Source organism: Antechinus flavipes, chromosome 2 (genome assembly GCF_016432865.1).
Source record: "Antechinus flavipes isolate AdamAnt ecotype Samford, QLD, Australia chromosome 2, AdamAnt_v2, whole genome shotgun sequence".
In the NCBI taxonomy this organism is placed as follows: domain Eukaryota; kingdom Metazoa; phylum Chordata; class Mammalia; order Dasyuromorphia; family Dasyuridae; genus Antechinus; species Antechinus flavipes.
In genome coordinates, this window is record NC_067399.1 from 367,548,270 (window position 1) to 367,566,619 (window position 18,350).

Sequence of the window (18,350 nt, forward strand, 5' to 3'; positions counted from 1 at the left end):
TAATAGAATGGAATTGGAAGGACTTAGAGGTCATCGCATCTTCAAGGGTGGGAAATGGAAATCCAGAGTCTTTAAAATTGCTATGGACAGTCTTCAGAAGGGTCTAGAATTGAAGCACATTCTGAGTAAGGTCTTGGTAGAGAGCTCAGTCCTTGATTAGCCTCCATGTCCTGTACACCCTATATGATTTCCCTTCAATATTGTGCATGTGGTTGGTACAGACGGGCCACCAGTTAATAAGGGTCCTTGTTCAGATCTCCTTTTCATCTTCCGGCAGGCTCAGTCTGGAATTCAGGAGGCAGGCAGCCCCCACCCCAAAGCTGAGTCCACCAAGCTCGGGCACTTGGGGTCCCGCCCACTCCGCATGCATCATCTCCCTCCCTGTGGGCGGGTCACACACTCGCGAGAACCAATGGGGTGAATGAGTCCGAGCAGGGCCCACACCTCGGCCCTCCGCACCACCCGGCGCCCCCCAGTCTGTCCCACCCTGCTCCGCAGTGGCCCGGGCGGGGCTACTCTGGTCTGGCCCCGCCCCGCCCAGGCGGGCCCAGGGAGCCGAGGGGTGGGCATCGGGGGCCGGGCTAGTGAGCGGGCTGCCAGAGCTCTGCAGTCAGTGCGGGGCAGGCCGCCGTCCGCCCGCCCGCGGACCCTGCCAGGGACACCAGAGCGGAGCCGATCGGGCCCGCAGCCATCCGCCAAGATGTGCGACTGCTTCCACCTGGTGCTTCCCAACTGGCCCGGATCCCCTGCCAGTGGTGCGCTTTCTCTTTCCTAGCTTTGCTTTCCTTCGGGGGACCCGCCGGGGGGGAGGTGGGGAACCGAGGGGTGGGGGTGCTTGTACGTCCGAATTGTCTGTATGTATGTACCTTTGTGTGTCCATGTGTGATTTGGGGTGTGTGCCTGAGTCCATGCTTCCGAATGTGCCTGGGGAGCAGGGGGCGGGGAAATGTGTGATTTAATGTCTTTTTCCATGTGCATGACTTAGTGTGTGTGATTGATCCCCAATGTGTGTGAATGGATCTGATGTAGTGAAAAGAGAGTTTGGAGACCTGGTAAATGTTCCGGCTGTGACACTTAGTCGTGTGCCTATGGTCAAGTGACTACTCTAAGTCTCAGTGTTCTCATCTGAGAAGCGGAGGTAATACTTGTACTCTTTATCCCATACACAGTGCCATTGGGAAGAAAGCTTTTGCCAAACCTTAAAGTGCTTTAGAAACGTGAACTCTCAGGCTGTGGGTCCATGAGTTGAGTTGGCCCTCAATACGTGTGCATGGTTGGGTGTGTTCGTTGCAGTGTGGGTACTACCCGGAGTCCCATCGGAAAGTGGATTCCGCCTCCCCCCTCCACCGCGTGGTGACAGCATCTTAGGGCGTGGCCCCAGGTGCCGCAAGGCGCGGTCTTCCGAGCTGGGACTCCAGCCACACCCAGGCGAGGCTCTGGAGGTCCCGGGTCTCCCTTCCATTTTTGTGCCTCAGTTTCCTGATTTCCAGCAGGGAGAAAGGTCCTTCCCTAGGCTGCGGAACAGGGGGCCATTTTTGTCTGTGTGTGTCTGTTTCTGGAAGGGAGCTCGGGCAACGCACACCATCTCTCTGGCCCAGTAAGGTCGGGAGAGGGCTCTTTAAGTCTGTTCACTCTGCTTGGTGCTGTTTCCCATCTGTGTTCTGGTTTAGGTCTGTGGTTCTGCTATGAGAAAGGGGTACTGGGGGAATGACTCAAAGTGCCGACACTTGCCCGAGGTTGGGGCAGCTGGAGCAGTGATAACCACGGGAGGTCTGAAAACTTTTCTAATCTTTTCTCATAGGACCTAGCACGAGGAATACTGTGAGGCTTAATAAATCGGGGGTGAATGAATGAATGAACGAACTTCGTTTTCACTTAAGCACAATTTAGTTCTGGAGCTAGTCTGAATCCCTTTCGGACTCTTTTCTGACCCATCTTCCGCCCCAATTTGGGCACCGAGTTCAGTGGTTCCACAGGTGCTGGCTTTCCCAGCTCACAGAAGCTTATTTGGGGGAGGGGAGAGAGGGTGTAGAGGAGGGAGAGTTGGAAGAAGTCTCGATTTGGGGGAAGTTTTCAAGAAAGTGGGAGAGAATGAGGCACCATTTCTTTCTTAGGTCTAGTTCACTGCAGATTGATCCTGTTAGGATCTGAAGCTGTTGCTGTAGTTTGTTCTAAGATCTGGGAGTGCAGGTGAGGACAGAAGGCAGTCTTCTTTCTCCTCCCAGATACTCTTGGGGTTAGAGAAGTGAATAAGTCCTGGAAGAACCATTTTTGACGAGCTAGGGCCTTGGCTGCTGTCCAATAAATGACCCCTGGGCAGGTTGTCTCCTTACCTGGAATGACTGCCTGCATGCATCTGCCACGCCCTGGACAAACTAGGCATCTTTCCAGAGAGGGGACTGGCAGTAGAGCAACAGGGCAGGGCTGCAGGGATTGCTGAATTAACCAATTTTTATAAATACACAAATAAATAAAGCCATTCTTGTTCCCAGTTTTAGCTGGAACTAAGGCTTTGTTCGTTGTTTTTGTCCCAATGGGGCCCAGGATGCCAACACTCATGTGCATCCTAGGTTCTTTGGCAAAAGCTAATAGCAAATGCTTCCTTATTCCCCTTTTCCCCACCCCCACCCTTTGAGCTAATTTCTCATCCCACTGATGCAACAGTACAGACCTGTCTACTGGGCTCTGGGCCAGGGACAGACCCAAGGACAGAGGAAGGAAAGGAGGGGTCTGGGGTGATGTTTGCTGCGGGACCTGATCTGATTCCTTTTATAAAATAATAATGTTAATGGTGCTTAAAACAGTGTCTGGTAAGCACATAGTAGGTGCTTAATAAACTTTAATTTGTGATTCCATTATTGTATTATATTTATGATTCCTTTATTGTTACTTATGATTTCCAAAATGTTTTTATTTGCAGACTCTCTAAAGAGCCCTAAGAAGGTGTGATGGGGCAAGTTTTTTTTCCCCCATTTTATAGAGGAGGAAACTGAGACCCACGAATTTTTTATCCAAAGTCCCAAAAATACTTTATTTACCCATTACAGCTCTTTTCACTTTGTTTATTTCAAAGAAAATTAAAATAATAATATCCTATTTCCATAGGATGGCTAGGTGGCACAGTGGACCTGAAGTTAGGAAGATTTGTCTTCTTGAGTTCAAATCTGACTTCATATATTTACTAAACTGGACAAATCACTTACCCCAGTTTACCTCAGTTTCCTTATCTGTAAAATGAGGTGGAGAAAGAAATGGCAAACCACTCCAGTATTTTTGTTCAGAAAACCCTGAATGGGGTCACAAAGAATTGGACACAACAGAACAACTAAACATTTATATAACACTTCTAAGGTTTACAAAATACTTCCCTCATAACCAAATATGAGTAACCTCATTTTATAGTTGAGGAAATGGTCCAAAGGCACAGTTGGAAGATTCAAATTCTGGTGTTTTAGATGAAAGTCTAGTCATTCATGCATTCGTAGGTGGATGCCATCAATTTCTTTCACCAACCTGAGTTATTATTCCCATTTTTCAGAAGAGAAAACTTGAAGCCCAGAGACAGGAAAGACTCATTTCCTCAAGGACCACATCCACCAGGTTAAAACCTAGTTTGTCTTTCTTACTTCCAGCTCTGCCTTTGTCCATTGCTGCATTTAAAGTCAAGTGATATTCCCAAGCTTTCCTCCCTCTCCTGCCTTGGGATAGACCAGGCTGTTCAGGAAGCAGAGTGTTTTCCTACCCAAATTCTTCTGCAATGCAGGTGGGATATGTTCCCAACCTCATTTTCCTGTATAATAGCAGGACTACCTCTCCTACTGCCTACCTGCTTCTCTCCCAGATACACCAGGTGGATACAGCAACAAATAAATAAACACCATTCTGATTCCTAGACAAAGAGCACATGTGCTAACAGGGACAGTGGCGGTTTCCTGACTTAGCTGGATTGGAAGAAAGGGTGAGAAGAGCTTTCAGGAACAAAGAGTGGGTCAATTCTCTCCAGGGAGTGGGGTGATTTAAAAAGAAATCTATTTTTGGAAAGAAAAGAAAAGGAGAGAAGTGGTTGTAAATGAGCCTGGAGCCACTAGAGGGCAGCTTATTGTTTGTCAGAACAGGAGTCAGTTTTCCTAAGGATTCTTTCCTCCTTTCCTCCTCCAGTTTCTGTATCTTGCTTGAATCTCTAGACCAAGATTTTAGTTTTTTTTTTCCTTTCCCTATTTTTATTTAGATCACAGATATAAATAAAAATTTAGATTTTAGATACAGAGGCTATTTAGTTTAAAGCCCTCATTTAAACTAAGGCCTATTAATCTAACAATAATCTAATAATCTATTGATTATTAGGGTTACACAGATAAGTGTTAGGGGCAGTGTATGAATACACATCTTCTGATTCCAGAATCAATGTTCACTCCATTATAACATGCTGATCTCTTCCATCTTTTCAAAGCCAAGACTAGGGGACCTTTCTTCCATCTTCCCCTGCTTCTACACATACATACATACATACATACATACAAACCGAAACTACAAAGGTCTCCCTTCTGAACTATAATACACAGCCAACCCTCCATTCTTTGGGGTGTGGGAGTCTTTTCTGAGTCCTAATTTTGGGTCATTTTCCTGCTCATGGAGGAAAAACAATCAAGAAGTGGAAGGGAATTTAGAGATTATCTGGACCAACATTCTCATTTTTTGGATGAAGTGACTGAAGGAAAATGGATTGTGAAGATCAAGTAAGTATGGGGATCCAAATCCAGATCCTCTGGCTTCAAACTTGCTGTACTTTTTGCCTTCCATGTAATCTAGAGAAGTTAGGAAGTTCTTACTTATCTGATGGAGAGAGACACTAGGCAAAGGATTGGTAGGCAGTAGATGAGATTACATTTAGTGAAAATGAGTTTTGAGGATTTATCCTAAGATTTCTGTTTTCCAAATTCTCCCTCTGCCTTTCCTTGAGAGAGGGTTACTCAGAGCTCTTCCTGAAGTCATTTTGCCCATCCTCTAGCCTCCTGACTGAAAGCTGACATCTGAAGCAGCCCTCTTAAAGTGATGTCTTAACCCACTTTTGTAACTGTAACTTTTCTTCAGAGATCTCTTGAGGATTAGCCCCAGAAGGTCCCAGCTGAAGTTTCAACATGTTCTATTCTCTCTCTCTTCCTCCACACGGTTGGGAAGCAGTATGTACCTTTTGGCACAGTTATAAACCTACTTTCAAGTTCTTCTGGAACCCATGCTACAGGCTTTGTCTCTTTTGCCTGTGTGATCTTGATTGAGTTATTTAACTTTCTGTGCCTCAGTTTCCTCATCTGAGAGAAGTTTGGACTAAAAGATTTTGAAGGTTATTCTCAACTCTATATCTCCTCTTGGTTTCTGCCTTTTGTCTGTATTCTCAGCCTTTATTTCCTTATCCTCAACTTCCTCCCTCAACTAAATTCTGAAACCCCTTACAATATGACTTCAGATAGGTGTTCTAACTGAAAGGAGTGACTCTCTAATAACTAAATCCATTGAATAATCTTTTCTCACTTTTTATTTTCTGCAGCACTTGACTTTACTGGCCATCTTTTTCTTCTGAATCCTTCACTTCCATTGCCTTCTGTTACACTACTTTGTAAGAGGGTTTTTTTTTTTTTTTAAAATCTGTGTGATCTTCTTTTGATGACTTCCTACTTGCTAAATCCAAGTATCTCCCAAGATTGTCTTTGGTCCTTTTCTTTCCCCACACTCTTAACTTTGGTAAAAGCATTTGCTCCAAAGCCAGAAAACATTAGAGCCTGGGGTGAGGGGTGGGGGGGCTTTAGAATCATGAAGTCCATCACCCTTAATATATAGAAAAGGAAATTGTAGTCCCCAGATCTTCTGCTCTCAAGTTTAGTAGTGTTCTTTCCACTTTACTGACCTTATACCCACAACTTCATTTCTTTACTGGAAAGATGAGGTTTGGTGGAGAGAAATTCTAGGTATGGAGTCAGAAGACATATCTTTAAAAAAAAATTTTTTTTTTTTTTGGTGAGGCAGTTGGAGGTTAAATGACTTGCCCAGCTTCGCACAGCTAATAAGTATTAAGTGTCTGAAAATGTTTTTGAACTCAGGTCCTTCTGATTTCAGGGCTGTGCTCTAACTGCATCATCTAACTGCCCCAAGAAGACTTATGTCTTAACTCTGTCTTTGTCTCTTTTGCCTGTGTGATCTTGATTGAGTTATTTAACTTTCTGTGCCTCAGTTTCCTCATCTGAGAGAAGTTTGGACTAGAAGATTTTGAAGGTTATTTTCAACTCTATGTTTCCAATCTTATGACTCTTGAGCTCTGCATCTTTAAAACAGACTTATTGGTAGCAACCTGATATTTGATGGTCCCTTAAGTTCAATATGTCTCATACTGAATTTGTTATCTTCCTCTCTTCCCCCAGAAATCTGCCCCTCTTCTTAGTTCTTTTGATGGTACTGTATCCCCCACAGCCTCAAAAAACTCAAATTTATCCTTTCTTCTTTCCTCTCCTTTGTTCTCTCCCCATCCTAATCCCATATCCAAACAATAGCCAGGTACTGTGTAACATAAGCTTTCTTCTCACTATTTTGCTACAGCTCTAATTTAGACCCTTTTAGATTCTTTTCATCCCTTGCCTAAACTGCTGTAAATCTACCAAACTCATCCTTCTGTTTCACATTTCCTGTTTCCAGTCCATTATTTGAAAGCCCCTTTCCCCCAAGTAATTTTTTCTATTTCACTCCTCTCACCATGTCATTCCCCTGCTTAAGCATTTGCTTGATTAGGACCCCACATCCTCTGTCCTCAGGACCCCCTCTTAGAGTCCTGCTTCCTATTCCCCAGGAGAACACTGGAACTCTATTCAGATTTCCTCTTTCCCAGAAATGTCTTTCCAGGTGATGAAAGAGCCTGGATGTACAGAACTCTACTTCTGGCTCATTCTGTCATTCCCATTTCTGCTGACTGAGACTTTTTTGGAAAGTTATTAAAAAAGAAACAAAACCCAAACCCAACAACCCTTTTATGTATTTCCAAAGTGCTTCCTCATCAATTACCTCACCTGATCCTAACAGAAGCTCTAGAAGGACAAAAGGTAGCACAACTCATTAGAATGTAATATAATTAGAATGTAAATGAATATAACTAGAATATGTAGAAGGTTAGTCCTCATTATAAGGGACTGTTTGGGGTTTTTTTTTTTTTTTAATCTCCTGCACAGTGTCTGCTAAAGAATAGTGACTATAACTTTTCCCACTCTTTAGCTCTATTTATCTCTCCCTGGGGAGTCATTGAATCACTCTTAGAGCAGGCTAGGACCCCAGAGATTTCTAGTCCTGTATCCCTGGGAGGTTCTGATTGGGGAAAACTAGCAAAGTTAAGTAGCCTTCTTGCATGTGATCTGTTAAGCTTAGTCCTCTGGGCACAGTGGCAGAGATTCAGTCACTGTGGGTAATTGAGAGTTGACAGCATTTGATAGTATTTTTTCCCCCATGATCTTGATGTCCTCTGGCAATGGGAAAGTGCTCTGTACCTAGATAAGGGAAGTTATGAATGTGGGAGAAATAGCTCAGAGTCAGGGCCTGGACAGAAAGAGACTCTCAAGTCCTACTGATTGGGGATGGGAATGGGAATAGTTGTATGAAGACATCCTCTGAAGAGAGAGGACCAGAAGCTGGGATGTTGGAAATTAGTGAGCTTGGCAGCCTCCCTAAGAAGACAAGGCTGGGGCACTAGTTATCCTGAGGGAAGCTGCTGCTTTGGAAGAAATTTTAGTCTTAAGGACAGGCTGCCTTCCCTTTGTTGTCTCTTCTTCACCCTCCTCTGCTCAGTGAAACTCTGGCTGAGAAGGCACTTTCCAGGACTACTTCTGAGAAGCTGCTGCTCAATACTGCCAGACTTGATGTATTGATGGTTTTGCTGAGTTAGCTTTTTCTTCTTTTTTTAATTCTTTGTTAGGAGGGATGGCTTTCTGGGGGAAGGGAGGGTGGAAGTATATCTTTGGATATGAAGGTGATGTAAAAACAAAAGATATCAATAAAATGTTTCAAAAATCAATTCCATTAAAAAAAAAAAGAAAAAAAAATCAAGACTAGAAGACAGAGGCTATGGATCCTCAGATTGGAGATTGGATCAAAGATTTCATTTTTGTTGTTGTTATTGTTTTCTTTCTCAATATATTTTATTTTTCCAAATGCATGTAAAGATAGTTTTCAACATTCATTTCTGCAAGATTTTGTGCTCCATTTTTTTTTCTCCCTTCTTCCTTCCCCCCTTGCCCTTTCCAAGACAGCAGGCAATCCAATGTAAGTTAAACATGTACAATTATGGTTTTATTTATTTAGGGAATTTCCAGGTGAGGAAATTCCACACACTAATGCAGATTGACACCTTCTCTGCAATTTACATTTCCCTTGAGTTTCCCAGAGCATGAGAGAGTAAATAATTTGCTCAGTCACACAGCCAATATCTGTATTAAGCAGGATATACCTAAGTCTTCCTGGTATTGAGACTTAACTCTCTAAACAACTATGCCAAACTGCTTTTCTTCTTCCCTTCATGATATAATCATCATCATAATAGCAACAGCTATCTAGGTGTGACTCCAGTCAAAATAAGGAAGCCTTATTGAAGATCTTAGTTTAAAAAGACAAGTTTACCACTGCATCCAGGGCCATCTCCAGTCATCCTGGTCTATATGTTGTCACTGGACCTTCGTCTCTGGAGGGGAAAGTGAGGGAGGTGACCTTGCACAGCTCTCCCTTACTTAAAACCAATTCACTTGCATGTCATGATATCACCTCCCTGATGTCGTGGTCCTCAGCAAGAACAAAAAGGACCCAAAACACCATTCTTTTTTATCCATGGCCCAACTTATCCTCATCACAGCCTGGAGAAACAGGGAGTTGGGGCAGGGACTATTGTTCGCGTTTTGCAGAATGCTGGTGAGGAGCTAAGTCAGGAGGTGATTTGACCACCATCTCAGAACTTGAACTCAGTTCCTTTGCATACCTGTATTGCTGCACATACAGTAGAGACCGGAGGAATATACCTGCCTCCCGCTGATTCTCCCCAGCTCCTGCCAGTGTGCCACAGGAGCTGGACTAGAGTCTGTGTAGGTTATAGATGGAATGGGGGAAGGTAGCAACAATAATACTCCAAGCACAACTGCACAAGATTGAATGCTTTTGAAAACACAGTGGAAAAAGTGTTTTATGTAGGTGTCAAAATTCCCATTTCATAAGACCCAGGAAAGTACTTTCTCCTTTCTAGCTCTTAGTTTCTGGAACATGAGGGTTCTGGATTAGATCTCTAAAATCTCTCCCAGCTCTACATCCCTAGAATTTCTTTTCCTATCTATTCCCTTAGGAGTACCTATTGTTGTTCATCCTTCCTTCTCAAAGAGGAGCAAGGATATTTTTTTTTCAATGCAGGAAAGATTTATTTTATATTCTTGCAAGAATGGGTACCTAGGTGAGTAGACACATCTTTTTTTTTTATTTTATAATAACTTTATATTGACAGAATCCATGCCAGAGTAATTTTTTTTACAACATTATCCCTTGCACTCGCTTCTGTTTCGATTTTTCCCCTCCCTCTCTCCACCCCCTCCCCTAGATGGCAAGCAGTCCTATATATGTTAAATATGTTGCAGTATATCCTAGATACAATATATGTTTGCAGAACTGAATAGTTCTCTTGTTGCACAGGGAGAATTGGATTCAGAAGGTAAAAACAACTCGGAAAGAAAAACAAAAATGCAAATAGTTCACATTCGTTTCCCAGTGTTCTTTCTTTGGGTATAGCTGCTTCTGTCCATCATTTATCAATTGAAATTGAGTCTTTGTCAAATAAATCCACTTCCATCAGAATACATCCTCATACAATATCGTTGTCGAAGTGTAAAGTGATCTCCTGGTTCTGCTCATTTCACTTAGCATCAGTTCATGTAAGTCTCGCCAGTCCTCTCTGTATTCATCCTGCTGGTCATTTCTTACAGAACAATAATATTCCATAACATTCATATACCACAATTTACCCAGCCATTCTCCAATTGATGGGCATCCATTCATTTTCCAGTTTCTAGCCACTACAAACAGGGCTGCCACAAACATTTTAGCACATACAGGTCCCTTTCCCTTCTTTAGTATTTCTTTGGGATATAAGCCCAATAGAAACACTGCTGGATCAAAGGGTATGCACAATTTGGTAACTTTTTGGGCATAATTCCAGATTGCTCTCCAGAATGGTTGGATTCGTTCGCAACTCCACCAACAATGCATTAGTGTCCCAGTTTTCCTGCATCCCCTCCAACATTCATCATTTTTTTTTCCTGCCATCTTAGCCAATCTGACAGGTGTGTAGTGGTATCTCAGAGTTGTCTTAATTGAGCAAGGATATTTGGAGGTGCTGTCTTGACTTGCAAGTGAATTGGATTTAAATGAGGCAGCTAAGTGACAAGATCTGGAGACAAAAAGACCTGAGTTCAAATTTACCCTCAGACACTTGTTAGCAGTGTGACTCTGGGCAAGTCACAGGTTAAGTGACTTGTTTTCTTATCTGTAAAATGAACTGGAGAAGGAAATGACAAACCACTCCAGACCACTTTATCCGGAAAACCCTATCAGAAAGAGTCAGAAATGACTGAATGACAATAAATTTATTTTGTAGCCAAGGGAGGGAGGAAAATCTGAGTTCCCAAGAGAAGAAATCAAGGTCACAAAAAACCCCAGTGATGGGGCCAGCACCTAAACCCAGCTCTCCAAACTCCCTTCCACATAACAAAGCTTCTACTTGTCGGGGACGAAATGTACTTTTCTCCTTCCTGAGGCTGACTTTCAGTGCTAGGTCCAGCTTCTTTTCAAAAATGTGCTCTCTAATGAGAAGGGTCCCTGGAAACTAGTCAGAATGGGTATTTAGGGAGTAGTTCTGGATTGCAGAATATGGGGCTGGGAGGAAACTTAAGAGATCATTATTTCAGTCCCCCATTGTTTATTATTTGCTCAAGGTTATATGGGTAGTAAGAATCAGAATTGAGTCTCTGACCTTGGTAACAGAATTACAGCTCTGGAAAGGTCTGCCAGACCTCAGTGGCTTTAGATCTTATACTTGAAGAGGAATCCTGTCTAAAACAATTCAACAACAGTCTGTCATACATCTTTGTTTGAAGAGTTTCAGGAATGGGGAAGCTCATTACTTCCTGAGGTTGATTACACGTTTGGATAGCTCTGTGAAAAAAGTTTTTCTTTAATTGCTTATGTTTAACCTATATCGGATTGCTTGCTGTCTATGGGAGGGAGGAGTGAGGGAAGGAGGGAAGGAGAAAAATTTGGAACATATGGTTTTGCAAAGATGAATGTTGGAAACTATCTTTGCTTGTATTTGGAAAAATAAAAAAAATATTAAAAACCGTAAACCAACTTCTTTATATCAAATATAGATCTCCTTTTATCAGTCTCAAGTAGTGATCCAACTCAGGCAACTAATGGGTATAGTAGATAAAGCACTGATTTTGGAGTTAGTAGGTCCCGAGTTCAAATTTGACCCCAGGCACTTACTAGCTGTGTGACTCTGGATAAATCAATGAATCTCATTGCCTCAAAAACAACCAAACAAATAAATAAAAAGCTTTCGGTCCCCGATCGAGCTATTTAAAGCATAAACCTAATTTCCCAGGTCTCACCTAAAGCTTAATGACGATGTAAGAAAGACAATCAGAGTGAGTGCTGAATCTCTGGAATGCAATGTGGTACAAAGTGAATAAGAAGGGAATTCAATGTCATGGAATAATATTGTTCTATAAGAAATGATGAGCAAGATGATTTCAGAAAAGCCTGGAAAGGCTTACATGAACTGATGCTGAGTGAAGTGAGCAGAACTAAGAAAACATTGTACACAGTAACAACAAGATAATGTGATGATCAACTGTGATGGACTTGGCTGTTTTCAACAATGAGATTCAAGGAAATTCCAATAGACTTGTGATAAAAAGTGCCTTGCACATCCAGAGGGAGAACTATGAAGAACTGAATGTGAATCAAAGTATAGTATTTTCACCATTTCTGTTGTTTTTGTTTGTTTGCTTGTTTTTTTTTTTCTTTCTCATTTTTTCCCCTTTTGACTTGATTTCTTTTTTGTTCAGTGTGACAAATATGAGAATATGTTTAGGAGAATTGCACATATTTAACCTATATCAGTTTGCTTGCTGTCTTGGAGTGGGGGGAAAGAAAGAAAAAACTTGGAACACAAAATCTTACAAAAATGAATGTTGAATGTAAAGTATTTTTATAAAAAAAATGAATGTTGAAAACTATATGTAATTGGAAAAATAAGCTACTAAGAGAAATAGTTTTTTTAAAAGTTCCGTTTCAGGACTGATGGAAAGGCCCAGAAATTCTAATTCTCCATCTTTGGAGTAGGGGGCAAGGCCAAGAAGTCCATAGGTTAAATAGATCAGAGAACAGTGCTGGGGAATTGTAGAGAATAGAGGCATGATAAAGTCCAGAGACCTTAGGAGTTAGTGATAGGGCAGATTTTGATAAGACCTGGTGATCTGCCATTTCATTAGAAGGAATGCTCCCTGCTCCCAAGACAGTTGCAGTTAAAGATTTGAAGGTCACACAGCTAGTAAATGTCAAACATCTGTGGCTAAATTTTAACTCGGGACCCGATTCCAGGGCTAGTGCTCTATCCACTGAGCCACCCAGTGACCCTGGAATATTCTTGATTTCCTTTTCATGGTAAGCAGTCAGACACCCCAGAGGGTAGCAGAGGACAGCTGGAGGAGATACTCCCATTTAATAGAGTGAGTCTTTGTCTCACCTTCCGGGTGGCTTCTGGCTCAGCCTGGGTCATGAGGAGGGTGTGAAAGAAGGAAAACAATGGGAGGAAGAGCGCACTGCACAAGAGCAGTGAAGTAAAAAACAAAAACAAAAAAATAAAGTAATTCTATCTGATGACTTCATAGCCTTTTTGCCTGTTGCACTCCTAGGAAGAAGGGGGTAGATTTTGGTTTCAGACCAATATTTCTGAATATTGCAAATTCTTTTAATTTACTTTATTGTAGTCATTGCATGTCTTGTCCTTGTCGGTTCCTTATTTCATTTGGCATTAGTTCATGCAAATCTTTCCAATTTCTCTGAATTCTTCACAGTCATCATTTCTTCTTGTTATTCTTGTTATTTAGTTATTTTCAGTCGTGTCCAACTCTGTGGCCCCTTTTTGGAGTTTTCTTGGCAAAGACACTAGAATGATTTTCCATTTTCTTCTCCAGCTCATTTTACAAATGAGAAAATAGGTAAATGGTTAAGTGACTTGCCCAGGATGACTTGGCTAGTAAATGTCTGAGGTCAAATTTAAACTCAGGAGGATTCCAGATCTGATACTCTGCACTATGGCGCCACCTAGCGGCCCATAATTTCTTATTGCACAATAATATTCCATTACGTGTATACATTATTTCTTTGGCTCTTTTTCAATCAGTAGGAACCCTTTCAGTTTCCGGTTCTTTGCTGCCATCAAAAATGTTGCGAATCTTTTGGTCTATGTGGGTCTTTTCTGACCTTGACCTCCTTGAGCCATATATATTCAATAGCACAGTCTCTTATTTTACAAATGGCTAGAATTTTCTTGCTCAAGGTCACATAGCAAGTTAGAATTGGGCATCTTCTGACTCCAAATCCAGTACTTTCCCCCAATTATTTATAGGTCTATGATTATCTGGTCTAGGATAATACAAGATATAAAAACAGAGTATGCTGAGGGGAGGAAGGAACTAGGACTTGAGTCTCTGATCATTTATGGTTTGTAGAAAACTATTAAAACGGAGATAATCATACTTGTATTATGAGCCTCTCAAGATGATCATAAGACAGTCTCAATATTATAGGAATTCAAATATTGCATATAACAATAATTAAATTAGGGAGTCACTCTCAAAGACTATAAATTGCCAAGCAAGTGCTGGCCTAGATGGTAGAAGATTGTCTTAATTAGGAAGAGGCATTGTGGAACAGTAGATGGATGCTGGATGTAGTGTTTTGTTTTGTTTTGTTTTTTTCATGAAAACATTTTTTTAATAGCTTTTTATTTACAAGTATATGCACGGGTAATTTTACTGCATTGACAATTGCCAACCTTTTGTTCCAATTTTTCCCCTCCTTCCCCCCACCCCCTCCCTTAGGTGGCAGGATGACCAATACATGTTAAATATATTAAAGTATAAATTAAATACAAAATAAGCATACATGCTGGATGTAGAGTTAAGAAGGCATGGATTTAAATCCTATCTCAGACACTTCCTAAGTGTACATGGCCTAGGAAAATCACTTAGCTTTAGTGTCCTTATCTGTAAAATGAAGGGATTGGATTCTGTGACCTCCAAGGTCTCTGTTAATTTTAAATCTATGATAATATGAGTTCCCTATTTTGGAGAGGAATGAGAGAACCAGACCTATGATTTAATTGGATGAGAGAGTTCCTGATGGAGATCTTTATTTTTTTAATTTAATATTTTATTTATTTCCCCAATTACCTGTATAAACAATTTTTAACATTTTTCTTTCAAATTCTGAGTTCCAAATTCTCTCTCCCTTCTTCTTCTCCCCTTGTCATTGAGAAGGCTAGCAATTTGACATAGATTATATATGAAAAAGTACCCTAAAATATAAAAATAAAAAGACAAATTATAAATGTGTAGACATGCAAAACATGTGAAAGAAAATACATTCAAAGGAAAATAAAGAAAAATATCTTTGATCTGCATTCAGGATCCATCAGTCCTTTCTCTGGATTTGAGTAGTACTTTTCATATAAATATTTCAGAATTGACCTTTTTCTATTAAAACAAATATGTGGGGGCAGCTAGGTGGCACAGGAGATAGAGCACCAGTTCTGAAGACAGGAGAACCTGAGTTCAAAGCTGATTTCAGACACAACACAGGTGTGGTTTTTGTGACATCAAAGCCAGCTCTATCCACCTCTCTATCTATATTCTGCCTCTTTTTGAGAGTTCCTTAAACCATTGAAAGCATAAATCTAGTTCCCCCTATTAAATTATCATGATTAAATCCTCAAAATGTTAATAATAATATACAACAGAGAAGCAGATAATGGGCACGAGTGGTCTATAACATTTTACTGATAAAAAGAATGGTATTATGGTTTCACCAAAGAACTGTCTGAAAAGCTGGTGGATTGGTCATGTCATGGTACAGAGGGATAAATGATGGGGAGCCCATTGGCTCTATTGACATACATGAAACCTCAAGACATCTAAAGATAGTGAAGGCCTCTAGCATTGGAATGGATTTATGAGAGGAAAAAGAAATCACACAAGCTCGGCATAGATGTGTGCTGAATCATTGGAGAAAATGCTGTGTCAATTAGAATACATATTAAAATATAAATGGATATTAAGTTCTTGTTTGCAGATTACATGGTGAAATTAATAATAAAATTATGAATAATGGCAATTATAATTATCTAATAATCCATTCCCTGATCTAGAAAAAGTCTCCTTGTTTTGAAAGCATCCCAGTTTCTCATTCAGTTGGCCCTAGAGGGCAGAACTAGGCACAGTGGGAACAAATTTCAGATTTCAGTTCAATAGAAGAAAAATAGTTTAAATAATTAGATCTGTCTCAAAGTGAAAGAGGAGGCAGTGGTGGTGAAGACCATTATTGGAGGGCTTTGGAAGTGAAGCTTTTGGCAGTGATGAGAAGGGATTTCTCACTCAGTTATGGGTTAGAGGAGATGACTCTTTAACTTGGTGGCTATGATTTTTTGTTAGCTGGCAGTCTCAGGCTCTGACTGTCGTTGGAACTAGAGAGATAGAGGTAAGGGGCAGGCCTGGGCTCCCCATTCTTGCACCAATCAGGAGCCAGCTCTGAAGGGTGGCCACTATGATTAACCTGGCAGCTCTGGACAACCAGGACTTGGTTGAGTCACAACGGGCAAGGAAGGACACTCTTAGCCAGGGAGGGGTCCAGCTCAGTCCCAGCTGGTCAAGTCGTATACAAAAAAGCCTTGGGGCAAATGGTGGGGGGGAGGGGAACTGCTCCCTCCCTAGGCCCCACCCCTTGGCCCACAGACTAGGTTACATTCTTGCCCCCCCTCCCCAGCCTTTTCTTAGTTACCCTACTTGGTAAACAGTAATTCCCTTGGGCCTGGGTGGGGCTAGTGATGAGGTTGGCTCACACCTTGGGGTTAGGGCCAAACCCTAACACCCCCTGCTCCTCCCTCTGCACAACCCACCCCACTAGGTCTGGTTGGCAGCCAGCCCCGCTCAAATGGGGCTTAGGGATGTTGGGGATTACCAAGTCCAGCACCCTTGTTTTATGGAAGGGGAAGCCTCTGAAGGGAAGGAACCAGCCCAGAGTCGCACAGATCTGACACTCAAACCCACCTCTCTTTCCAACTTGCCTAAAACCATTTTCTTTTTCTAGTCCACATGAAAAGAATACTGGTTTTCAGTCTTAGAAACTATTCAAATCATATTGCTACTAATTTTTTTTTTTTTTTTTGGCGACTTCTGATGAATCATTCCCCTTTTCTAAGTTTTAACATCCTCCTCTACAAGAGTCTATAAGATCTCTAAAGGTCACTATGTCAATTATAAACTCTGACAGTCTGGTTGGGAGCATAGAATGGAGGAATGAGGCTGGCGTGGAAGCTGGAGAAGTGTAGGGTAGGCCTGGTTGGACCCAGGGGTCAGTGTTGAACCAACAGGTTAAATTGCTCCCAGTCCTGGGATCCAGGCTCTCAATGAGTCAAAGGGGAACCTTTGGGAGCATATGGCCAATCCCAGCCATATCAGCTTTTCCTCCAGTCCCTGGAAAGTGGGGTCTGGAGACCCTGGACAGGAAGATGGAGTAAGTTGTATGGAGAAGGAATTCTGTTTATGAAAGGAAACAGAGATACTCAAGTAGGGCTTCGTTATCATATGGAAAAAAGATTAGATTTGGAGTCAGGAGCCCTGGGTTCTAGTTCTTTCTAGCTGTGTTGTTATCCTGAGCAAGCTACTTCCCCAGAGTTCCGATTTCCTTATCTATAAAATAGGGATAATAATAGGAGGCACTACTTAAGTTTCGGAGTTTTTGTGGGGAAAGTGCAGTTGACACGGAAGGGTTTTTAAGTTTTGTTCTTTTGAGAGCTCACTCCTCCTGGAAAAACAGCAGCTAAGCTCCTTCTCTTCTTGGGAGTACTCTCTGTGTTCCCAGAATATTTCTTTTTGTTTTTCTTCTTTGGGAACCCACAGGCCTGGAAGGAGGGTCGAGGTTTAGTGCCAGGGATAAATATTTAATAGGCACCAGTACTTTCAAAAATGGAAAATGGGAACTGGGCAAGCAAGGATTTGAGGCTGGGATCTCTAGCCAGGTCTTCTATCCCTTGGCGTCTGGAAGAGGCTGGGCCAGGAGAAGGGTTGATGGCTCACACCAGTTTTCGCTCCATGTTCCGCTCTCCCTTTGGGATTTCTCTCATCCGACTAAGAATTGAGAGAGACCTTAAAGATTATCTGATCCAAACTCTCACTCTAGAGATGAGGAAACAGGGAAGAAGGAAATTGCCCAAGCTTATAATAAGTAGCAAATCCAAAGCATTTGGGCCTTGGCTCTCTAATGATCAGCAGGAAGGAGCTGCAAATCTTTGTTCCTGGGAATCTTTATATCAAGCACCTGGTTCTGCGCCATTGACCCTGCTGTGTGGGCAAGGCTGCATTAATGTTTATAGTGTCATAAGATTTAGAGCTGGTTCATTCATTTGGTTCAACCTTTCTGTTTTACAGATGAAGAAGCCGAGACTCAGAGAGGGGAATGGCCTTGTCTAAGGTCAGGCAGGGAGTAAGTAGCCAGCTGGAATCTTTGCTGAGGTCCTGCCATCTCACAGTATCACATTACCATGTTGTGTCCCTGGGCAGGGGTAGGAGCTGTGAGTCTGCTTCTGAACTTAATGATGGGTTCAGTGCAGAAAGGATTTTAATCTGTAATCTTACCCTTCAAGGGAATCACGTTTACAACCTGAAGGGTATTCCCGATCCCAAAGAACCACTATAAGACTTTGCTAATAACTGTTCTGGCTGATCTGGCAATAGTCTCCCTCTCACTAGGAGTGTTTGAACCATGGCTACAGAGCTAGTCTTTCATCAGAGATGCTGTTAAAGGGAATTTCTGAACAATGTGAGTGGGAGGTAATAAGCCCTTGATCATTAGCTGATGGTATCTAGCAAGGTGGTGTGGTGGATAGAGAGCTGGTCCCAGGGTGAGGATAGACCCGATTTCAATCCAATTTTAGAATACTTCCTACCTGTGCAACTCTGCCTCAGTTTCCTTAGCTGTAAATCAGGGATGGGCATCGAGGTGTC

At 42.0% G+C, this 18,350-nt stretch overlaps 1 protein-coding gene across 1 annotated transcript in view; it reads left to right on the forward strand.

The window, feature by feature from the left end:
* Positions 1 to 421: 421 nt before the first annotated feature.
* AHNAK2 (AHNAK nucleoprotein 2) overlaps positions 422 to 18,350 on the forward strand; it is a 123,908-nt gene continuing 105,979 nt past the window's right edge. The window contains exons 1-2 of the mRNA XM_051973687.1: positions 422 to 755; positions 1,294 to 1,442. Coding sequence (XP_051829647.1) covers positions 422 to 755; positions 1,294 to 1,442 — 483 coding nt within the window. The remainder of the gene's footprint in view (positions 756 to 1,293; positions 1,443 to 18,350) is intronic.